Source organism: Sapajus apella, unplaced genomic scaffold (assembly GCF_009761245.1).
Source record: "Sapajus apella isolate SASKATOON/1434 unplaced genomic scaffold, GSC_monkey_1.0 scaffold1, whole genome shotgun sequence".
NCBI lineage: Eukaryota > Metazoa > Chordata > Mammalia > Primates > Cebidae > Sapajus > Sapajus apella.
In genome coordinates, this window is record NW_022436941.1 from 21417031 (window position 1) to 21442910 (window position 25880).

Here is a 25880-nt window from a genome sequence, read left to right on the forward strand (position 1 = left end):
AAACAAAAACTCATCAAGTAGTTGTTAGTGGTTATCTTCTAGGGAGAGGGACAAAGGTGTGGTAGAGTTGAAAGGGGCTTTCACTTTTCACTTTTTATACAAATAACACCTTATGCAAATATTGCCTTTAATTTTTTTTTTTCAAGTAATATTCCAGGGCTCTACTTTAAATGTTCCAATTGTGACAACCAGTTTTTATACTCATAAAAATTATTTACTCGATGCGGCCTCCAGGCTTGAGGCCTAGAGTTCAAGACCAACCTGGCCAACATGGTGAAAACCTGTCTCTATTAAAAATACAAAAATTAGCTGGGCATGGTGGCGCATTCCTGTAATCCCAGCTTCTTGGGAGGCTGAGGCATGACAATTGCTTGACCCTGAGAGGCGGAGGTTGCAGTGAGCCAAGACTGGACCACTGCATTCTAGCCTGGGTGACAGAGCAAGTCTCTGTCCAAAAACAAACAAACAAACAAAAATATATATATATATGTAATTTATATATATTTTGAATATGTATTTTTAATATATTAAACATATTTATTTTTGACTCTGTATATTATTATTTTATATACATATAAAGTAATAACTGCTGACTGGGTACAGTGGCTCATGCCTGTAATCCCAACACTTTAGGAGCCAAGCCAGGTAGAACTCTTGAGCTGAGGAGTTCAAGACCAACCTGGACAACATGGAAAAACCGAGTCTCTACTAAAAATACAAAAAGTTAGCTGGGCGTGGTGGTACCTGCCTATAGTGCCAGCTATTTGGGAGGCTGAGGTGCGAGAATCACCTGGGCCTGGGAAGTTGGGGTTGCAGTGAACCATGTTCGTGCCACTGCACTCCCACCTGGGAAACAGGAGTGATTTCTCGTCTCAAAAATAATAAATACTTACATTTTCAAATTCATAGGTAGACCCAGATAATCCAGATCTCTTAGTCTAACAGTACATATTTGACTACAGAGATAAGTTTCTTAATTCTTCCAGTAATAGCTTTTACATATTTCTGCCCTCTTTATGGAATGGCTCCAAAGATCAAGTACCAAACACAAAGATTTTAACAACTATATGATAATCATAAAATACTACTTTTAGAGGTTGGGCATGGTAGCTCATGTCTGTAATCCCAGCATTTTGGGAGGCCAAGACAGGAAGATCGCTTGAGGCCAGGAGTTTGAGACCAGCCTGGGAAACACAGCAAGATTCCATCTCTATGAAAAATAAAAAGTCCGGGTGCGGTGGCTCACACCTATAATCCCACCACTTTGGGAGGCCGAGGCGGGTGGATCACGAGGTCAAGAGATCAAGACCATCCTGGTCAACAGGGTGAAACCCCGTCTCTACCAAAAATACAAAAAAATTAGCTGGGCATGATGGCGCGCGCCTGTAGTCCCAGCTACTCGGGAGGCTGAGGCAAGAGAATTGCTTGAACCCAGGAGGCAGAGGTTGTGGTGAGCTGAGATTGTGCCATTGCACTCCAGCCTGGGTAACAAGAGCAAAATTCAATCTAAAAATAATAATAATAATAAAAATAAAAAGTAAAAGAATACAATACTACTTCTGTAGTACTTTTATTAAGCAACAGTTCAAATCTTAACTTTTGAATAAACTAATAATGAACTTCAATGCCTTATCAAGATCCTAAATCACAAATAAAATCATGGCCTTAAAGGCAAACAAACAGAAATCCATGAGCTTACTACAATGAAAAGTGGGCTAAGAAAGTCACCTCCAATATTCTACTTATTCTAAAACTAAAAGTATAACTTACGTTTTGAACAATGTTTTATTACCTGTGGCTGGGTTGATGCTGGCTGCAATATGAAAGTGGCAAAGTGCATTGGCATGCAGTGGAGTGTTCCTGTGAACATGATGAGGATCCTGCTGATGTGGCAGATATCCGGTATGTGCTACAAGTGCAAGTGATCTCCTCCGACCTCTACGAAAATGTCTCAGATTTACCTGTGTGAATAGAAACAAAACTAATACCTATGTTGTCAAAAGTTGTATATGTGTAAACTACATAACAATTGTCAGAAGTTACATTTATCCTAGTTCAGAATATTTTATGTGTAAAAACACCTTCAACATTTTTGTACAGCAAATTTGAATCCTGAAGAATAAAGTTATGACTTAAAGCACCTGGCTCTTCTCTTAATCCTCACACAATATTTTGCAATTTTTATCTGGTTTGTTTTCTTAAAATGTATTTCCTAAAATCTAATGTTAAAAAATTTTTTTGTCAATACTATTGTCTGTGAATGACGTCTCTATATAAACAGTCCTTTTTTTGTCTATAGCTAACTCTTTGTGGCCACAAAGTATTAAATAATATTACCTTTGCACATGGGACATTTCATAATTTACAAAGCATTTTCATAGGGATCATCCCATTTGATGCCATGAGGCAGGCAGTGCAAATATTGTTATTCTCATTTTTCATATGATAAAATATTTTATAGAGAACCCAAGGTCATCTAGCTAAGAAGATGCAGGGAAAAAGGTAGAACAAGTCTTCAGATTCCTGGTAACTTCTTTCAGTTATTACTACCTGTAACCATTCTACTTGTTGTTGAGTCAACATAGAGTTTATTACATTCTAAGCCATCAGAATACTATTCAAATTAGAAAAATAGTTGCTGCAAAATCACACAAAGCATTCAAAGATAAATTGTTTCAAAATCATTTCTGTTTTCAGGGCCGAGCATGGTGGCTCACGTCTGTCATCCCAGCACTGTGGGAGGATGAGACATGTAGATCATTTGAGGCCAGGAGTTCGAGACCAGCTTGGGTGGGAGGATTACTTGAGTCAACATGGCAAAACACCATTTGTACTAAAAATACAAAAATTAGCTGGGCGTGGTAGCACACACCTGTAATCCCAGCTACTCAGCATGCTGAGGCAGGAGAATTGCTCGAAACCAGGAGGAAGAGGTTGCAGTGAGCTGATATGCTACTACACTCCATCCCGGGCAACAGAGAAGGCTCCATCTCAAAGTCAAAAACAAAAACAAAATTCACAAAAAAATAAAATCACTTCCTGTTTTCAATATTAAGAAAATGAAAGGCTGTGAGCCATGGCTTATGCCTGTAATCCCAGCCCTTTGGGAGGCTGAGGCAGATAGATCACTTGAGGTCAAGAGTTCGAGACCAGCCCTGGCCAACATGGTGCAGCCCTCTCCCTACTAAAAATACAAAAATTAGCTGAGCATAGTGATGCACACCTGTAATCCCAGCTACTCAGGAGACTAAGGCCAGGAGTACAATGAGCCAAGATCACATGACTGCACTCCAGCCTGGCTGACAGGGTGAGACTCTGTTTCAAAAAAAAAATGGTAAGGAGAAGATTCTGTATTACTATTCTACTACTGCTTCTCAGCCTTTAGGCTAAGATCAGGTGTATTACTATTCTATCTTTAGTGTATCCAAACATCAAAAGTTGACTTTTACTCTCCAGATGAATCTGTAAAGACTCCAAGTTCTGGGGGGTGTGGTGAGGTTTCTAAAGATAAAATGGTAGGAGAAGAAAATAGGATAAAATACTCAAGCTCTAAGAAGGAAAAAATATGGGTTTTTAAATTTTTTTTTGAGACAGAGTCTCACTCTGTCACCAGGCGTCAGGCTGGAATGCGGTGGCGTGATCTCGGCTCACTGCAACCTCCACCTCCAGGGTTCAAGCAATTCTCCTGCCTCAGCCTCCCGAGTAGCTGGAACTACAGGCACACGCCACCACGCCCAGCTAATTTTTTGTATTTTTTAGTAGAGACGGGGTTTCACCATGTTGGCCGGGATGGTCTCGATCTCTTGACCTTGTCATCCGCCCGCCTCAGCTTCCCAAAGTGCTGGGATTACAGGCGTGAGCCACCGCACCCGGCCTGTTATTTTTAAGAGTCAAATATTTGCATTCTCAGATTTTACTTTATGTTACTTTAGCTAAGTCAAATGTAATCATCCTTTTATCATCATCATCAGTTAACCTAAAATTAACTTGATACTTATAGGTAGTTTTGTGCTCCAGACAAAACCTAGACAAAAATATATTCTTTGAACCAAATAAAACTGAAAATTTTCTAAGAATTATTTTCCTAGGATATAGACTTTTTAATAATATTACTATGTTACCAAAAAGACAATGTACCAAAGGTTTTAAAACTTGTAGTACGTTATGTAACAAAAACACTCACTTCTAAAGCATTTTGAACTCGTTCTTTACCAGAAGCATTTCTCTTGAAGTTATTTGTTAAATTAATTGATTCAGTCCAATGGTTGTAGTCACCTCCATATAGCAAACAATCATTTGGTAAAAATGTCTCTACCCAAAGACGACACACATTATCTTTGCAGCAAGTCAACAGTACATTACATACAGAAGCCCTAAGGAATAAAAAGATTTTAGAAGCAAAAATACAAATTTCACGTAGTATCACAGACAATGCTATGATGTTTCTTTAATTACTTAAAAGGTCCAACTAAGGTACCAGTGAAGAAAATGTTACTATGTACAGATTTCATCACAGAAAATGCTTGCCAACCTATTTCTTTTCTGCCTAGAATTCAATAGTTCTTACTTCAGTAATCTTGCCAAATTTTACTTCTTTTTTTTTTTTTTAAGAGATGTGGTCTCACTATGTTTCCCAAGCTGTTCTCAAACTCCTGGGTTCAAGCAACCCTCCGGGCTCAAGTAATCCTCCCACCTCATCCTGCGATTACAGGCATGTGCCACCATCCCAGCTCTCAATAAGATTATTTTTACATCTAAAAAAACAAAGACTGAGATTGAGCCAGGATCTCTCAGTTGACATACAAGAAATAGCTACATCTTCTAACAAAATTTTCTGATTTATTGAGTAGATAGTTCTCTGAATTATATCATATGCTTCATCTCTACTTCCTATAAAGGCACCTGCACACGGTCACAACAAGCTAGTAACTATTGAGTACAATAATTCTCTCCTTGCCTAACAGATGCCCAAAACAGTAAAATGCAAGAATTGAATATTCATGATAAAATAAGTACTAAACACCTCCCCTCCTTAGTCATCCTTGACTTTCAGTTAATTTCCTTTTTTCCACCTCCTTAAAATAAAAGCTAAAATCAATTAGATATATATTAGTAAGTCCCATAGCATCAAGAGCTCAATGAAGCCCTATAAACGAAGACTACCTTCCGTAAGGAAACTCAGCAAGTTTAGAAAAAAGAAAGAAAAAGTCATGATATTTTGTAGTAACTTGTTCTAGCATATATATCTGCTTTTTAAAAAACTGAACAATCAGTAGGTTTTATCAGTAACTCAGTGAGTTACAGTAAATGAGAAATCAAAATATTGTATACTAGCCACTTTGTTAACCTACTGACTAAAAAAGAAGTTGCTCCAGAAGAGAAGGGAGAACAGCATGACTTGTATTGGTTGCCCTCCCCTTCTCCTTCCTTCCACCATTCTCTCATCACCCTCCCTCTGGCCCCCTTTCCTCTTGCTGTCTACATCCCCATCTTCCCCTTTCTACTTCCTCTCTTGGCTTCCCTCTCCCACCATTCTTTGCTTTCACAGCCTTTCAAGGCCATCTTCCCTTTCTATCTCTCTCCTTCTGTCCTCTACCTCTCCTTCCTAGCACCTTTTTCCTTTCTTTCCCCAACCTCGTTTCTCCTCCTTTCCCCATCCTTGCACCCATCTCCCTCCATTTTTTCTCACTCTCTTTTCTCTATCCCTTACCTAGCTGTAGCTACACTATAGCTCAAAACACCTATTTAGCAAAATTCATAAAACAGTGAAAAGGTAGGGAAAAAATACAGTGGTCATATGGTGTGGCCAAATTGAAAATGGCCATACAGTACAAAATGGGATTTCTGGCTGTACACAGTGGCTCATGCTTGTAATCCAGCACTTTGGGAGACCAAGGCAGGCAGATTGTTTGAGCTCAGAAGTTCAAGACAAGCCTGGGCAACATGGCAAAACCCCATCTCTACAAAAAATCCAAAGGAAAAAGTATATTAGCCCAGCGTGCTGGCACGCACCTGTGGTCTCTGCTATTTGAGAAGCTGAGGCAGGAGGATCACTTGAGCCCAGGAGGTGACGGTTGCAGTGAGCCATGATTGGGCCACTGCACTCCACTCTGGGTGATAGAGTGAGATCCTGTCTCAAAACAAAACAAAACAAAATAAAAACACACAACAAAAACCAAAAAACAATAAGGGACTTCTACCTGTACTTAAGTAATAGGTCTCTATAACCTACTAAAATTCAGTATGGTATTAGCTCTTTCCAGAACTAAAGAAGGTACTGAGGGTAAGTATGTGCGTGCTTGTGTGGTTAAACTAATACCTATTTCTGAGAAGAATAATATAGGGTATTAACCTACTCTCTTTTCCTCAGATATGCTGGGAGCAGTCAAATAAACATATGAGAACTCATGGTATATCCTCATAATAAAGCCATTTTTTAAAAGAAGAAAACCAGGAGAGACATACTAGAAGGAACAAAATGAGAGAGTATTTATGTAAAAATATAAACAAACAACAATCTGGAGAATAAAAGATGACAGACACAAAGCACAAAGAAAAACAAAATATGCACAATTCTATGACTTAAAGACATTTGATATGGAGGTAAATTATCTCACCTTAAACTCCTTTAATATGGCTCTTAACCTAAGCATCAATCACAGTTGACCCACAGCCAGAGATGTGCAGGCCAGAGAGTATCTAATATTACTCTAATCTTCATAGGCTCAGAAGTCCTATAACTATGGACTCTCAAAAGTGAGAAAAGCAATCAAAGTAACAAAGATGATGATCCCTTAATACATGGGAAATAATGACCAATCCACTGACCTAGGCATATATTTGCTTGTTTTACGCCAGGAAAATCCATTTACGGCTCGAGGATGGGCCAGATATACAAAAGAAAAGTCAATTTCTCCTTGGGATTGTTTTTCTGAACTTCTATCTGGAGAAGTAACAGCTGTCCGCCAGTTTTCTACATTATACCATACCTTCAAAAGACAGTCATCCTAATGGGAAAAAAAAACCAAAAACAGAATAACATGCAGATCAGAATTAAAAATTAAATCAAATAGCAAAAGTAATATTTTCCTCCTCAATGGCAAGAACTTGGGGATGGGAAGAGAGGCTGGGCACAGGGGAATTAAGAAGAAAATTCTAATTCTGGCACTTTTCTATTAGCATTCCCTAACTGTGCTTTAAGAACTGAATTGTGTGAATGTGTGAATTCTGTGCTCAAGGAAAATTCTTGCTAATTACTATAGAGTATGGGGAATGGAGTCATTCAGGAAAGATTGAAAAATGAAATAAAAGACTTATTTTCCCATAAGCCAAATATTAAAAAAATACCACTAGCAGACTTATGAAGACTGCTAATTATTGAAAAAAAGAATACTTTTCATGAATTAGCACGTGACTTTTCAAAGAAAATGTTGATAATGAAAATAGTTAATATATTAATACTATATAAAATATTCTACATACAATCAAATTTATACCTCCTAATTTGGGAAATAAGGGAAGAGCAAGGGAGCCTAGAATGTACCAGGTGCTGCTTTTAAGCTATAACTTAGTTCCCACCTGTAAAGTCAATCAGAATAAACAGCTCCACTTCTCTCCTAAAAAACAAAAATCTTACTGTGGTTTTAGAGTAACTCACATGCTTAGTTTGCAGAAGGCTTTGAGCCATGAGAACAATAATTTGACTTAGTAGTAGTTCATGAAATGCTCTATGAACCAATGAATAAAAATAACTTCAAAGAAATACACTGCTTTAAAATCAACAGGTAGTAACAAAGTATGCACACTAAAGAAATGGTTACAAGTATCTTTCTAGAAAGCCCATAAAGTCTTACATATTAAAAACAGTCTAATATACACCAACTAAAAGGTAATATAAATAGAAGCTATGCTTTATTGATTGTATACTACATGAAAGGCACTGTGCCAGTCACTCTATACTGTATACATTGTCTAAATTAATCCTACGGTCAATGAGCTATGAGATAAGTGTTTTTATCCTCTTATTACACATGAGAAAAGAAAGGCTCAGGAAGATTCATTTGCCCAAGATGAGAAAGCTGGTAAATAGCAGATTTATATCCAGATCTGCCCCTAAATCTATGTTATTTCAATTATACCACACAGCCTTTTAACACCACAATAACGTAGTCAATTTCTAATACTTAAACTTTTTAGTGGAAACTATTATTTTCAAGTTAAATAAATAAAAGAATGCAGACAGTTAACGTTTTTAAGGTTTCAAAGTAAACTATAAACATATAATTTGGCAACAGCATTTTCACAATTTACCTTCCCAGCAGTTGCAAAAAATTCTCCATCTGGTGAAAATTTCATTAAATGAACTTGGGAAGCAGTTCTGTAAATTAAACAGATAAGGAATAATTTGCAATGAAAGCTAAAAAGTTCAATATTCTCAAAATTATACATCAGTAATTGCTTCAAATGACAGAAAGTTTTGTAAGTTTCACACTCACATCTTTGTGTACCTGAAAAACCAACTAGTTAGTAAGATAAATTTTAAATATAAAAACATCCATGCATAAGAATCATGGAAGGAATGACTTGTCAAAATCTTTAAAGCCTAAAACAAAAGGCATAGCACTCATTCCCTTAGAATGAGACAGAGTGGTTTCACTTCTTTAATCTGGAAATCTAGTTTCCAGAACCATGGATTCCTATATGCCAACATACATTTTCATGGATGATACATAAATTTGCCTTAGGGTAATACTTAAAAGATTATGTGTGGGTTAACAGGGGACTTGTAGCAATTAGGGATTCAGCCTGCCAGCTTCACCTATATACTTAGTACATACTTACCATTTCTTTTCTTTTTTTTTTTTCTTTTTTTTTTTTTTTGAGATGGAGTCTCGCTCTGTGGCACAGGTTAAGTGCACTGGTGTGATCTTGGCTCGCGGCAGCCTCCACCTCCCAGGTTCAAGTGATTTTCCTGCCTCGGCCTCTGGAGTAACTGGGATTACAGGCGTGCAACACCATGCCCAGCTAATTTTTTTGTATTTTCAGTAGAGACGGGGTTTCACCATATTGGCAAGGCTGGTATGGAACTCCTGACCTCGCGATCTGCCCACCTCAGCCGCCCAAAGTGCTGGGATTACAGGTGTGAGCCACCGCACCCGGCTGCCTTTTCTTCTCAAAGGAACTTTGGTTCATTTCTCTTCATTGTCTTCCCTTACAGCTACTCATATGTACTGAGCTCAAGACATCCACCACTATCATTGCTTTCCTTTTCTTTGGCCAAATTCATGCTTAAACACTAAACTTATTTCTAAAGCAATCCAAAGAGGAATTATGTCACATTTCATTTCAGATACAAATAACTTTTTTTTCTGATTTTAAGCATAATACATTATAGAAAAATTGATACATGTAGATAAAAAGAAAATGAAATCATTTATGGTTTTCACCAATACCACCATATCCTTTCCTCAGAAAAAGCCAATGTTAATATTCCCCTTCTTTCCATTCTCTCTACTTTCTGCAGGATAATGTGGGAGAAGTAAGGCTACAAACTGAAGCCATATTTATCACCCATTAAAAAATGTGACATGGGCCAGGCACAGTAGCTCATGTCTGTATTCCCAGCACTTTGGGAGGCAGAGTGGGGTGGACCACAAGTTCAGAGTTCGAGACCAGCCTGGCCAACATGATGAACCTCCATCTCTACTAAAAATACAAAACATTAGCCAGGATTATAGGTGGCACGCCCCTGTAATCCCAGCCACTTCAGAGGCTGAGGCAGGAGAAGTGCTTGAACCTGGGAGGCAGAGGTTGCAGTGAGCCGAGATCACGCCACTGCACTCAGCCTGGGCAATGGAGCAAGACTCTGTCTTGAACAACAACAAAAGTATGTCATGAACATCTTTGCATACAGATGCAAAAGATGTGTATATGTGTCCAGGTATATAAATCTACATTATTATTTTATTGGCTTATGATATTCTATTGCATATGTTTGTGTGTGTGTGTGTGTATATATATATATATATATATATACACACACACACACACATACACACACACATATGTGCACACACACATACAATGATCTCAAATAATTTTTCACTGCTGTTTTCTAATTTTTGCTGCAACGACTACAAAGAGAAGTGAACATTCCTGCACACACATTTTTAGAACATCTGGTTAATCCTAAGGATATCCTTAAAACAAAATATTTTTTCTCTTTTTTTTAAAATTGAGACGGAATCTTGCTGTGTTGCCCAGGCTGGAGTGCAGTGGTGCGATCTCCACTCATTGCAACCTCCACTGCCCTGGCTCAAGCAATTCTCATGTCTCAGCCTCCTGAGTAGATAGGATTATAGGTGTGTGACACCACGCCTGGCCTTTTTTTTTTTTTTTTTTTTTTTTTTTTTGAGACTAAGTTTGGCTTTTGTTGACCAGGCTAGAGTGCAATGGCACCATCTCAGCTCACCACAATCTCCGCCTCCTGGGTTCAAGCACTTCTCCTGCCTCAACCTCCCGAGTAGGTGGGATTACAGGCATATGCCACCATGCCCAGCTAATTTTGTATTTTTAGTAGAGATGGGGTTTTACCAAGTTGGCCAGGCTGGTCAAACTCCAGAACTCAGGTGATCCACCTGCCTCAGCTTCCCAAAGTGCTGAGATTACAGGCATGAGCCACCAAGCCCAGCCTACAGCTCTTTCTAAAGAATTATTTGGCCGGGCGTGGTGGCTCACGCCTGTAATCCCAGCACTTTGGGAGGCCGAGGCGGGTGGATCACGAGGTCAAGAGATCAAGACCATCCTGGTCAACATGGTGAAACCCCGTCTCTACTAAAAATACAAAAAATTAGCTGGGCATGGTGGCGCGTGCCTGTAATCCCAGCTACTCAGGAGGCTGAGGCAGGAGAATTGCCTGAACCCAGGAGGCGGAGGTTGCGGTGAGCCGAGATCGCGCCATTGCACTCCAGCCTGGATAACAAGAGCAAAACTCCGTCTAAAAAAAAAAAAGAATTATTTATGCAAAATTCTCTTCCCTTTCTACATGTTAACCCATGACCTATCTGAGGGGTACGAAACACATGGAATCAGCTCCTTTGAAATCTGTAAATTCTACATATGGGACATCTGCCTTACTTTGGTAGGCAATATTTATGCTATCACCACTTCATATAAACCTAGGCAGTTTCACTTAACATCCTGTTATATCAGTTTACTGAACTATTTTCTATCTCCCCCTAGCTGTTCATTGCAATATTCTAAGCACCTTTAAAGCTGCCTGGAACCATTCAAGAATTATTTGTTGAATGAATGAATGAAAACTTGAACTCTTATTTAAAGGATATGAAAAAAATTAAGCCTGTTGAATCATACTTCCAAAATGTGCTCTAGAAAGATAATATCAACTGCACTCCCTTATTGATGGCAGTATACAAGAGCCCCTATTTCTCTAAACACTATTAGAAAAGATCCATCCTCTTTCTGAACATTTCACATTCTTGATTTCAAATGAGATCATCTCTTATTACACTTATTGTTAATATGTTCTACATCTTTTTAAAAATTTTCTCTCCATTGCCGAATGCTGTTTACTATTGTGACACCTGTTCTTTTCTAACTAATTTAAGGTCTACTTTTAAAAACACATTTGCCCAAAACTGCACATATTTCTCATGTTTGTGTTTCTTTCCTTGAGGACATTTTGCTTTATAGAAATGTTTTATTGATACAGTTAGAACTATTTTTCATTTCCTATCCATTTCAGTTTGGGTGTCATTCTTAGTTTTTCCCTAACTCTAAAGCAGCACTTCTTGTCCAACAGCAATATGATATAAATGACAAATGCTAGCCAAATATGTAATTTTAATTTCCTATTAGCCACATTTTTTTAAAAAAGTTAAAACTGGCAAAATTAGTTATATTTTTTATTTAACCTAATATATAAAAAAATTTCAACATATTTTTTAAAATGTTAAAGATATTTTACACTTTTTTTTTTAATACTAAATTTGTAAAGTCCAGCACATCTCAATTTAGACTAGTTGCATTTCAAGTGCTCAATACTGACATGTAGTTAGTGGCTACCATACTGGACAATATAGCTCTAAAATATAAAACTTCACCTGTATTTTCCTCTAATATTTTTGTTTCATTTTATAGAATTTTTTTTTACCACCCCACATTCTTTTTGGTGTCAGGTATGAAAGACTCTAACTTAATTTCCCCTCCACAAAGCTAGCTAGTTTTCCCCGCTATAAAATACTACCTTATAGCCAGGCATGGTGGCTCATACCTGTAATGCCAGCACTTTGGGAAGCCAAGGTGGGTGGATCACTTGAGGACAGGAGTTCAAGATCAGCCTGGCCAATACGGTGAAACCTCATCTCTACTAAAAATATAAAAATTAGTCTGGTGTTGTGGTGCATGCTTGTAATCCCAGCTACTCGGGAGGCTGAGGCAGGAGAATCGCTTGAACCCAGGAGGCAGGGGTTGCATAAGCCTTGTGCCATTGCACTCCATCCTGGGCAATACAGCAATCCTCTGTCTCAAAAAAAAACCCAAAAAACAAAAACAAACAAAAAAACAACCAACCTTACATATAGAATCTCCATGCATAACTGAGTCTAATCCTGGATCCTAATCTGTCTGTTTCTACATCAATAACAAAATGTTAGGCCGGGCGCGGTGGCTCACGCCTGTAATCCCAGCACTTTGGGAGGCCGAGGTGGGTGGATCACGAGGTCAAGAGATGGAGACCATCCTGGTCAACATGGTGAAACCCCGTCTCTACTAAAAATACAAAAAATTAGCTGGGCATGGTGGTGTGTGCCTGTAATCCCAGCTACTCAGGAGGCTGAGGCAGGAGAATTGCCTGAACCCAGGAGGCGGAGGTTGCGGTGAGCCGAGATCGCGCCATTGCACTCCAGCCTGGGTAACAAGAGCAAAACTCCATCTCAAAAAAAAAAAAAAAAAAAAATGTTTCATCATCTGTAGTGTTAGAATTCATTTTACTAAACTGTATATCTTTATTCTTTTCTTTCAGAATTGCTCTGACTTTCCTGTATTTGTCCTTTCAAATAGACTTTAAAACCGTCCTTAATAGAAATCTCACTCAGATTTTGACAAGGACTATGTTCAAAATATGGATTATGTGGGATAAATAGATTTCTTCACAATAGGAAGTCTTCCATTCAAAAGCATCAAAGTTGTCTCTCTTTTCATATAATTTAGCAAGTTTGTATTTAATGGTCTTCATACAGGCCTTACACATTTATGTTTCTTCCTATTTTATTTGACATTTAAAAAAAATGTATTTGTAGAACATGGGAAATAGAAAATTATCTGTGTATAAGAAAAAACATACCATTGACTAAAAATCAATGTTTTATGTTAGTGTGGTTTTATACAACTAAAGTACATTTATAACGAAACCACATAGAACAACAGGTTTATCAGTTTACTCCCCTAATTAATTGCTTACTTGCAATGCCAAATGCATCTCCAATCCCCGAAGTTAAGATCAGTTTTGTTTAAATTTTCATCTTCAGTTGGCTTCTCCAAGTTAGTATTAGACCAGAGTTGCAAATAGCTGGAACCAGTTAAAAGACGACTGCCTAAAAAAAATTATTCATCATTTATTATTTAGGTATTTAATACTGACTTAAATTACATGCTCAATAATTTCATATAAAACAACTACTAAAAAAAGTGAAATAACAAAAAAGAATTTTGAGGAAAGGAGGAGAAGGCTATATTTTAATTTTATTAAAATAGCTTGAGATAGAAAGGAAGACATCTTAAAACCTCTCCTTTAACAACCATTTAATGAGCATCTTCTTTGTACCAGGCACTGTGCTAGGCATTGGAAACACAATGACAAAACACTGTCCTTTTTCGTCTTGAGTGTATATTTCAGTAGAAAGACATGGGAATATCATGATACCATGTAAAAGTATTATATACATGATAGAAATCGTGGGCTTTATGGAAGCCCACAGGAAGGAGACGTTAATGTGTACCTGTAGTAAAAGTGCCAGGAAAAGTGATGAAATGCAACCTGGTCCTTAATGGATGAGTAAGCAGAAGAGACAGGCATTTCAGAAAGGAGACCTAACATGAACAAAGGCATGAAGACATGTAAGTTCATATATTTTCCCAAGAATGCCTTTTAATCTGGTATAGGTTAAGGAATAAGATACACGGAAAGGCTAGAAAAAAAAATTGCCATGGAAAAAATGCCAAGGTGAGACTGTGAAGAGTTTTTCAAGTTCATAGGGTTTGGGCTTTGTTATAGGTAGTTGGGAGTAAAAGGTTTTCAAGTGGCAGTAGGGGGTCCTGGGGGAGTTGTTATGTAATAGGATCTGTATTTTACAACAAGGGGGCTTAACTGGAGGAAGGTCAGTCAACAGATGGAGAGGCCTGTGAACTTCCCTCTATTGAGATAACATACAAAAGTTGCACATACAATATGTGCATTTTTCCAGAAAGATAATCTGTAACTTTCATCAAAATTTCAAAGACTCTAGTATACAAAGAAGGTTAAAAAATACTTTTTAGTCAGGTGCGGTGGCTCACGCCTATAGCCCCAGTACTTAGGGAGGCCGAGGCAGGCAGATCACTTGAGGTCAGGAGTTCAAGACCAGCCTGATGAACACGGAGAAACCCTGCCTCTACTAATAATACAAAAACTAGCCGGGTGTGGTGGCACATGCCTGTAATCCCAGCTACTCGGGAGGCTGAGGCAGAAGAATTGCTTGAACCCAGAGGCCAAATTACATTGAGCCAAGATCGCACCATTGCACTCCAGCCTGGGTAACAAGAGCGAAACTCCGTATCAAAAAATAAATAAATAAATACATACTTTTTAGAAAAACTCTAGAGACAAACAACATCAGGGAAAACACAAATGTGTGGTTAACCAAGTATTAAACTATTAATCCTGGTTAATTAACTATAAAAACTCAGATGGTAAATCATGAGGATCTCAACCAAATATTTTAAAAGCAAGCATCTGAACGCTTGCTTTTAAAAATACTTCAAAAAGTATTGTCAAGGCTGGGTGCCGTGGCTCACACCCGTAATCCCAGCACTTTGGGAGGCCAAGGTGGTAGGACTGCTTGAGCCCAGGAGTTCAAGACCTGCCTGGGCAACATAGTAAAACTCTGTTTCTACAAAAAAAAAAAAAAAAAAAAAAAAGAGTACAAAAATTAGTTAGGCACACGCTTGTAGTCCCAGACACTAGGGAGGCTGAGATGGAAGATCACTCAAGCCTGGGAGGTCAAGGCTGCAGTGAGCTATAATTGTGCTACTGCAGCCCCGCCTGGGTCACAGAGCAAGACCTTGTCTCAAGAAAAAACAAACAAACAAAAAACGAACTGTCAGGGTTTGAACCCAACAAAATAAAATACAGGGAAAAAACAAGAGGTTTAAAGGACAGATTCTAACTTTATGACTTGGGAATTAAGCAGAAAGTCGTCCACACAAAGCACAAGCAGTTCTGGCAAAAAAGCTGACAATAAAGATGGCATTCACCTTGGCAATTAAGGACTATAGATTTGTGTATTTCTACAGTAATTTTTTTTTTTGACCCGTGACACAGCCCTCAGGAGGTCCTGAGAACATGCACCCCTAATTTTTTTCTTAGTTTTTGCAGATACGGGGTCGCGCTATGTTGCCCAGGATGGTCTCAAACTGCTGGGCTCAAGCAATCCTCCCACCTCAGTCTTCCAAAGTGCTGGATTACAGGCGCAGGCCAGCATGCCCGGCCCTCGTTTTCTTATTTCAAAATGAAAGTGGATCTGTGGCATAGACTTTAGATCAGAAATCCCTATATCTAAATCCCAAGATGCTTAATTAGCCATGTGATCTAGTTGGGCAACTTCTGAGCTTCAACTTTCCCATCTATAAAATTTGAGTTTTTTATACAGTTGTTTTAAGGATTAGTTATAATATGCACAAAGTCTCTAGCACAGGACAGGCACTAAGCAGAAGCTCAATAAATAGCAGAGTAACTAGATACAAGGTTTCACAGATGGAGGGGAAAAAAGCACAAGAAGTAATAAAACATTCCATTTGAATATGTTGATTATTCCACTTTTGAACTTACCAACAGATAAAAATTTTCTTTTGCTTAATATAAACTGAAGATAAAATTAAGATATCCCCTAAAAGATTAAGAATTTAATACAGAATACAGAATTAATCCCAGGTATGGAAAGGAACAAAAGTAGGTGAGATATAATATGGTATACTGATTTCAAACTCTAAGGACAGAATTACAGATATTAAAGTAGAAAAAAAGCATAAAAAGTCTAAAACAAAATCTTATGATTTAGGCAAGATACAATAGTGAATCTCGACACAAAACAAAGGCATTAATCAGTTTACCAACACCATCTAAAAATACTTTCGTATCTATCTGAACTGATGACTTCTATTTCTATGTTCCAAAGATAATTTTTTTTTTTTTTTTTTTCTGAGACAGTCTTGCTCTGTCACCCAGGCAGGAATGCAGGAGCACAATCATGGCTCACTGCCGCCTCAACCTCCTGGGCTCAAACAAGCCTCCCACCTCAGCCTCCTGAGTAGCTGAGACCTCAAGTGTCGGCCACCAGGCCTGGCTAATTTTTTTTAAAAAAATTTTTGTAAAGATGGAGTCTCCCTATGTTGCCCAGGCTGGTCTGAAACTCCTGGGCTCAAGCAATTCTCCCCACTAAGCCTCCTAAAGTGCTGGTATTACAGGTGTGAACCACCGCACCCAACCCCAAAGATAACTTTTTATGTTCTAAATTCAAATGTCTATCTATTGCTTTATGACATGTTAGCTTCTCAGAGTCCACATATCCAATTAATACCTTATGTTTCACTACCTCTAACTCCTATATATTACTCTTCTTGTGGTCATAGATACTCTCAAAGTAATTTCAAATCCAGTTGTCCAGTAATGTCAATTCTACTGCCTAAACACATTTCATATCCATGTATACCTTTCACTATTTATTAATTTAATAATAATTGAGCACATACTATGGAAAAGGCATTGAAATAAGTTATTATTTCTCATCCAGATTAATGAGAATACAACCTCTCCAAAGGTCACTCCTCCTGTTCCGCCTGCCACTGACCCTTCTAACTCAGGGCTAGTAGCCCAATCTTGCAAAACCATAAATCTTACATCGCTAGCCTCTTTCAAAAACCTATAGTTTTTAGACAACTATAAAGAATTAAATTCAATGTTTTTAGCATGATTTTAAAAGTCTTTTATAACATAGTATGGTGTTATCTCCTTACCACCACTGAGACACAGTCCAGTGAACTACTAATCCTTATTACAATGTATCTTACACTTTCTTTCTCTGTGCCTTCGCTCACTTTGGTAGAATGGTAAAAATGGCTCCCAATAAATTATGTCTCCCCGTGTTGATGCCCCCATGTAATATGACTTTGCCATATCTTTCATTAAGAGGTGGAGTCTATTTCTCCCATCCCTTAATATGAGCTGAACTTATAACCATATAATGTGGCAGGAACAACATTCTTGGACTTCCTTGCAGCTTCTACTTTCACTCTCAGAATGCAGCCACCATGTAAAATCCAGGCTACCTTGCTAGAAAGGGCCACAGAAGAGGCCACATGGAGGAGAACAAAGGCATTCCAGTAGATAACAAGCAGCAAGGCCCAGATATGTGAACAAAGCTTTTCTTGGATCATTCAGCTACAGGTAAGATGCTTCAGCCAATACCACATGGAACAATAGACCAGCCATTCCCACAGAGCCTTCCTGACCAACAGAATTATAAGCAATAAAATGATGGATGTTTTAAGCCATCCATCATTTTGGGGGATGCTTTTCTAATGCAGAAATAGATAACTTATATATATATATATATAGTTATATATATATATATATTTTTTTTTTGATTATATTTTCTTAAACTTCACTTTTTTCCTGTTACATCTACCCAACCCTCATTGCTAAAGTCTGTCTACTCTCAGGTCAAAAGGCGCCTTTCCAATACCTCAATTATCCAGAGAAATATCTCTTTCCAAAAACAGTAAGTATCCTATTATACCACTTAGAACATTCTCTCATCTCTTACAGTGCGTATCTGTCTTCATTTCATTATAAACTCTAAAAGGGAATGACCTACAATCTCACACAAAGAAGTGAAATACATGAGAGTAATAAAAATAATTTGGCAAGTGATATTTCATTTTAGTTAATCCTGCTAATTTTCTTACCTGTGGGATCCCAAGTTATATTGTGTGCTATTGATTCCAAAAAAAATTGGCCACTTTTCTGCCACTGACTATATAATTCCTAAAAATAAGAAAAAAGTCATTTAGCCCATTATAATTGGCATCTCTGTCAAATGTGTACGTTCCTCTTTGTTCTTATAACACAGGCAGTCAATTTTAAAGATAATGAAGTGTTCAATTCAGTCCACAAAAATATAGAAAATAGGATAAAGAAGACATGGGAGACAATACCTATTACTGGAGGTCAAAATTCTATCATTAGTATAAACAACCAATAACCACATGCTACCTTGGATAACAGTCTTATTAACCTCAGATCTAATTATTATTTTACTACTATTATAGTTATAGCAAAAAGCTTAATTTTAAATATGTCTTTACTATTTGAAGTTTCCTTCTCTTTCACTGTTTTATCCCCACCTGAGATCATAATGGTATGTGAAAAAATTCAGAATAAAAGATGTAACATTTTGATACCATTATGTAATTTATGGCTTTACAACTTCTTAAAGTGAAATTTTGCCTTTTTTTCTTGCCTGCAAATCAGTAACAAACACACAATATATTGTGACCCAGAACACATACATATACAAATAAATACAATCTAGGATTGTCCTTATTACATGTGACATACTCTGGTATTTTCTCTATTTCATTTTCTTTTTAAATTCAGGTTGTGGCCTATACTAAGTTGAGTTCACAGTCCAATTACAGATTAAACTTCATACTCTCTCTCTCAATGTAATGGTTCTCAAACTCTGGTACAACAAAGAATAGGCTGAGATGCTACTAAAAATTCAAATTTCCAAGACCTGTGCCCAAAAATTCAGGTTCAAAAGCTTCAGGATGGGGAGCAGAAATGTGTACTTTAGCACCCCAGGTGATTTTGATGTAAGTGACCTACAGAATATGCTTTCATCGAACACTGCCTTGCAGGAATGGCTTTCAATCACAGTACATACCAGAACCCTCTCTAGAACAAGACATTTAACTGCATAGACACAATCCCACACCTACAGATTTAGAAATTCCCAGGGCAGGACCTGGACACATATATCCAACAGGAGCTGTGAAGTGCAACTCTCATGAAGAACCACCATCTTAAAAGAATACTCCAGAATATACAAAGAAAAGGAAATAATGTATTTTTACAAGGATCTAAGGATTCTAAGACTATCTCTAGAATCATAGATTTTAAGTATCTTTCAAGTCTATAACTTTACCATTTGATCCAGTTTTGCCCTTCTTCATCACGTTTATTATCTTTTCTCCAAAGTCAATGCTAATAAGTCAACAAACCAGCCTCTTTTTGAATTTTATACATTATTATATTCATCAATTATGATTCGCAAAGAAGAAAATGGACAAACACTGAAATTGCCTATTCTACCCTTCTCAATAAAGGCATCTTATCACAGCATACTGATTTTCAAAAGCTACTTACTTTATTTAATAAATATTTACTGAGTATTGAAATACACTGTTCTGCGCTGAATGGGGTAATTACCTTAAAAATTTATTTTTAGTACTGCTAATTACTAATTCTTAAGGCTTTAAGGGCCTCAAATAGATTCACTGTGCAATCTGTAAAAACAAATATAAATCAGACAGAAGTGTGAATACTCCTTCCATGAAATTTAAAGATGAATATCAATTAGCTCAGAAAATATTTTTCATTAACACAAGGTAAGGAAAGAATGTTCACACCTAGGAATCAATAAAGATGGTTTTACTCTTAGTTTTGTGGCTTAACAGCTGTTTCACTGGTCAAGTCACTATTTCCTTTGAGCCTAGTCTACTACCTTACTTGTAAAAAGAAGAAATAATAGCTGTGCAAACTAGATTTGAAGTAATTTGTAAAATACTAATGAGCTAAGTAAAGACATAAAAACTATCAAAAGATATATAAAGGTACATCTGCTATTACAACAGTTTCTTTATAATTAATACATTTCTAAACAGTCTTTGACATAATGTTAGCCTAATAATATTCCCATCAAGAATGAATAGGTATTAATGAATTTGAGAGTTGAGCAAAGAATTTCATAAGGCTAACTTACCTAAAAGAGCAACTAGCTAGATAGCCCCCGATATAGAAACCAGTTCTAAGACTCCCAATACACTGCTCTTTGGATAACACTGTGCTTATCTTATTTCAGGTGTTTTTTTTATTTTTATTTTTAGAGACAGGGTCTTTCTGTGTCACCCCCAGCTGTAATCACAGCTCACGGCAACCTCAAATATCTGGGCTCAAACGATCCTCCCATCTCAGCCTTCTGAGCAGCTGAGACTATAGGCAAGCACCACCATGCCTGGCTAAACTGTTTTTAAACTCTTGCCCAGGCTGGTCTCAGACTCCTGGCCTTATGCGATCCTCCTGTCTCAGCCTCCCAAGTAGCTAGGATTACAGGCACATGCATTAAAGAACTTATAAAATCTACTAACACAATCCAAATATTTATTAACTATTGAGTAAACCAGTTTTCAGAACTATTTTTGAGTACAGCTTCCTTATAAAGAAAACATTCATTGCCCTGTTAACAATTGCATTACATGATCTAAATAATGCAAGAAAGTTAAGCCCTAAAGAGGCAGAAAATCTGTACAAAGGTAGATTATAAAACAAAGAAAAAAGTACGTATAGCTGGACAACAGTATCTGATACTAGCAATAAAGTAAGTGACAAACTTTAGGTTACTGACTCCTCAAATATTTATTATAAAATTTAAAATGTCAGAAATAAAATAATAAAGCATTTCAACAATTCACTGGTACAATTTAGTTTAATTCTATCCCAATGAAAGATTTAAATATATTTTTAATATCAAAATGGAATTTAGCATGTTATCTTCAATTATATTATATGTTATGCTGATTTAGTCAATGATCACTCTGATTTTATACTCTTAATACTTAAGACATTTCAATTCCTAAAAGAGAAAATTATAAATTACTGACCAAATTTTTCTTTTGTTTCGGCAGGTTAACAGGTTCAAAAATGGAGATAACGTTTCCATAAGATGCCGCAATCTTTTAAAAATAAAAAAAAGAAAACTTATTATGGATATGTTAACTTACTTATGAATCAAAAAAAAGCAAAGAAATGAATACTATCACTTTAAATACACTAATACACAGAATTTCATTCACTGATGCTTAAGAATGTCAGTTTTGAAGACTATCACATCTGCGTTAGAATCCTAGATCTGCTATTTACTACGTTAAGTGGCAACTTACTCTCTCCAAACATTAGTTTCCGTGTCAGTGTTCATAATATATAAAACACTATCTTCCCAGCAGAATTATTTTGAAGGTTGAAATAACATTTGTAAAACACCTAGCATATAAGTGATATACAATATGCACAATAAATGTTAATTGTCATCTATCCTCAAAATTCACAATTCTGTCAGTGTACATTAACTTTTCAAAAATATAACTTAGATCTATTCCTCTGCAAACCCTTGAGTACATTTTTAAAAATATTTTACTTATCTTTTGAATTTACTCTTTAAATTGATAGAGCATAACCTTTCCTGGTTCTGTTTTATAAGGTAGCTACTACTATAACTTGAGTGAGTCTCATATGAAGAAAATCAATATATTGGAAATCAAACACAGAGAGAGACAAAGAGATTAAATGAATGAACGAACCATGGATAGAAAAAAGAATATATGATCTAGTAAAGAGGAAGGTAAGAAATGAGGACACAATATACATATGGAGAAAAAACTTTTAATGGGTATTTTAGTTCTTAGGATATAGAGGTCACTTGTACTGAGTTGATCTGTAGGAAGTGTTTAGTTTGAGCCTTTAATTAGGGGTAGGATTTCAAAAAGCAGCAAGTATTCGATTTTATAAATAGGGTGTAGTATAAACACAGGTGTCAAGATTAAAAGAGGCAACGTACGTTTAGAGGTGAATGACCACCATCCCATCAGGAAGAGAGTGCTCCTTGTAACAGAACAGTGTACCTGAGACTAAAAAGGCAGGTCTGAACTAGGTTGTAAAAGGCCTCATGCCAAGGTGAACAATTTGAACTTTTCCAAGGTAATGGGAAGCTAAGAGTATTTTGAAGTTAAGAATATTTTGAAGCTGATGAATAACAGGATAAATGCTGATTTTCTCAGAAAAATTAGTTAGGTGGTAGTACAGTACAAAGCAAAAACACAGTAATAATAAAAATACAGGTGGCAATAATGTTAACATTTCCTTCTTAAATGCAAATAATCAGAAGTCCCCAGGTACCAGAACCTGCAAATTTTCTTCCTGATACTTTAAGGAACCCTAGGATAATACTGATATCTGTAAATCAAAAAAATATTTCTTTTTTAGAATGATTATAAAACCAAATGACTTCTTCATTCCTCTTTTCTGTTTTTGTTTTTAGAAATGGGTTCTTGCTTTGTCACCCAGGCTGCAGTGCAGTGGTGCAACCAGAGCTCACTGCAGCCTGGAACTCCTGGGCTCAAGTGATTATCCCGTCTAAGCTTCCCAAGTAGCTAGGACAACAGGAGCACATCCGGCTATTTATTTTTTATTTTTACTTTTGTAGAGATAGTGTTGCCCAAGCTAGTCTCAAATTCCTGGTCTCAAGGGATCTGCCTGCCTCAACCCTCCCAAAGCTCTGGGATCACAGGCATGAGCTACCACACCTGGCCATGATTTCTTCATTCTAACCTGGACGGTCATATAATCTATCACAAAAAGATAGCTCATATTGGAAAGTATTAAATTCAATTTTTAACATTAACCAGTTCCCTGTGAGTCTAGATGGTATTAAGCAAGTTTTTATACCATAAAGATTACAGAACAAAAGAGCTAGGAGATGAAACAAACATAACAAGCGTGAAAAAAAAAAATCTCAAGGATTTTCAGCATTCCATAATAAAGATCCTTTTTGTTGTATAGTGAGAAGTCATAGGAAGCCTCAACAAAAGACAGGGGACACTTGTAACTATGTTAAAGGGAAGGAATACCATGTAACAAAAGGAACAGTAGTCCAACAAATAGGTAAAGATTGAGAAAACAGAAACTCCTTTTACAATTAATATCTTTATGTCTCAGTGAGTAACTTTTAATACTAGGTTTACCTCAAATGAAGATTTTAAAAACAAATGATTGGGTCCATGAACTCTTATATAACCATTTTGATTCCTTACATAAAATGTTCTAGTGCCATCATATGAGTGTATTTGTAAAGTTCAGTCCAGTCTAGCTACACAATTATACATAGGCCTTACCATCTATGCCTAAATGGAATTATTTTAAGCTACATATTATGCTCCCTTGCCTACTAGTATGACTCTCTCATTCTGGTATTACACGAACTGTATTTAAGCTGATTTAGAAGAATTTTACACTTTGTTTCTTTTGTTTTTATTTTTTTTACACTTTGTTTCTTTTGTTTTTGTTATTGCTATTTTACTTCCAAGGTTACCTTTTTACTTTTCATATGCAAATAGAAGTCCAGATAAAGTTTTTCAATTTTCTTATAGGCTTAGAAGAAATTAATATTATAAACTCTAGAAGAGTTTTTCATTTCCACACAAAGTTACACAGTTCTTGCTACACAGAAGCTACAAGGAGATAACTACCTGTTTACAGACCAACAAAACCTCTAAGTCATTTCCTTCAGTTTATTTGTAAACAATTAAGATTTATTGTTATCCCTTTCCCTCAATCCAATTGCCTTTTAAACAAGTAAGCTTTAGACTCATTCTATATCAAGAATAAAATATAAGTATTATATTTCTTTTTCAACTCAAAGAAAACGATGCTACAATTTAACGTTATATAAAAATAGAATTTCTAGCACTCTACAGAATGCATCTTAGAGAATCAAAAATATTTTTAGCTACGCTATCCTTGAAACAAAGCCAAGTCCCTAATTCAATAGGAAATACATACTTCAGAGATTATCCTGACAAAAACCATATTCCAAACAAATTTGCATATTAACCACAAGATTACAAACCTTGCCTTGTTGCATTGAACAGTCTACGCATCCCACTTGAATATTTCCATGTTTAGCTCCTGGGATTATCTGTAATCTTTCAAAATCACTTCCCAGTATTACAATGTCACATCCAGATGCATAAGCCTAAAAAATAAAATAAAAATGATAAAAGTGTCAAGAAAACATTTACCATGTAGAATACTAGCATTAACTACCACGTTTAAAGGTGGGGAGAATAAATGTTTCAAAAGACCAATTTTAGATGTTCTTTTCTTCAAAAAAAATCTATATTTGGAACTATTTCCCTTACCTCCCCATACACAGCCTATTCGCAAATTCTGTCAGTCCTGATGCAAAATATGCGTCAACTCTGTGAACTTCTTTCATCTCCAATGATTGCACAACCCTCGTCTAAACCATGATCATCTCTGTCCAGTCCTACCGTTAATAGCAAACTTCCATTCTTGCCTCCTTCTAATTCATTTCCACAAAGAGTGATATTTGAAAAATGCTTATTTTACCAAGTAATTTTCCCTGCTTAAACTCAATAGTTTTCCACTGTGCTTGGAGTAAAATCTCAACACCTTGCCATGGTCAATATCCTAAATGGTGGTCCTTCTATAAACCCACCTCAGGCTACTCTTTCCTTCTCTCAGTTGGCTCTTGTTTCTGTTCCTTTTTCCATCTCAAGGTGTTTAACTGCCTAGTCTTTTCTAGTTAGCTGCTTTCCAATATTCAGGTCACAGTTCCCAACCATTAACTCTCCTATTACTTTCTATCAGATTACTGTTGATTTTCTTCATGGCATATATCACAATTTTTAAATATCTTGTTTATTGTGCATATCTATTCTAAAAGTTAAATTCCAAAAAGAAAGGATTCAAATTTATCTTGTTCTCTGCTCTAGTCCTCAATTCTAACACAAGAGCCTAAAGCACAGTTAGTAATTTATAAATGGAATAAATTAAGCATTTAATTTCACAAAAACAGTCACTACAACAAAAGAAAGTATACATAGTTCAAGGCTTGTTGGCAAGCATTTCATATCTCTTTTTCAATTTTACAACAGTTAGCATAACTCTCCCAACCAGAATTATTTGTGTGTCCCTTTCCCTACCACCTTCTTTGATCCCAGGAGTTTCTTCCATTACAGGGTACATGGTTGTTCTCCTAGGATTCATATTATAGGCTGGCACACGTTACAACAATAAAACATCCAACACAAACTGTTTTCCATCCTGAGTTCATTAAGTTTTATCAATTCTCGACTTGCTCCTCATTTTGGCACAAGCATGTATATTTAAAATTATATTTCATATATACTTTACCTTCTTGATTCCTACCAAAATCAAAATTATTCCGTATATCCAACAAAAATATTAAAAACGGGACTTGAGAGAACATACAAATAAATGTGCTCCTATTATAGAAAAGAAAATCAAGGCCCAAATAAATTGATAATGTTTTAGTGGCAGAGTGGACTTCAGAACCTGATCTCTTGATTTTTGGCCTCTTGCTATTTATTTCCATTGTACCAATAGCGTTCTCCCCTAGTTAACATGCTTGCCTGGAATTATTCCTAAAAATAATAAAGAATAATCACGTATCATTCCACTAGTATCACATAGTGAAAAGAACTGGCTCAAACAAACAAAAAAATCA

The 25880-nt window shown here is 36.5% G+C and overlaps 1 protein-coding gene and 1 long non-coding RNA gene across 11 annotated transcripts in view; one reads left to right on the top strand and one right to left on the bottom strand.

The window, feature by feature from the left end:
* DMXL1 (Dmx like 1) overlaps positions 1–25880 on the bottom strand; it is a 172803-nt gene that overhangs the window by 131195 nt on the left and 15728 nt on the right. For all 10 annotated transcript variants that reach the window (XR_004266599.1, XM_032272420.1, XM_032272232.1 and 7 more), the window contains 8 exons: positions 24237–24362; positions 21217–21288; positions 18241–18319; positions 13481–13613; positions 8311–8377; positions 6829–7007; positions 4184–4373; positions 1793–1961 (listed from right to left, as the gene is read on the bottom strand). Coding sequence is in view for 9 of the 10 variants with exons in the window: in XM_032272420.1 (XP_032128311.1) it covers positions 1793–1961; positions 4184–4373; positions 6829–7007; positions 8311–8377; positions 13481–13613; positions 18241–18319; positions 21217–21288; positions 24237–24362 (1015 nt within the window). In the remaining variant the exon portion in view is untranslated. The remainder of the gene's footprint in view (positions 1–1792; positions 1962–4183; positions 4374–6828; positions 7008–8310; positions 8378–13480; positions 13614–18240; positions 18320–21216; positions 21289–24236; positions 24363–25880) is intronic.
* Positions 1689–21864, top strand: LOC116546518. The gene is made up of 3 exons (XR_004266761.1): positions 1689–1770; positions 14344–14350; positions 21851–21864. It is a non-coding gene; the product is annotated as an uncharacterized LOC116546518 (long non-coding RNA).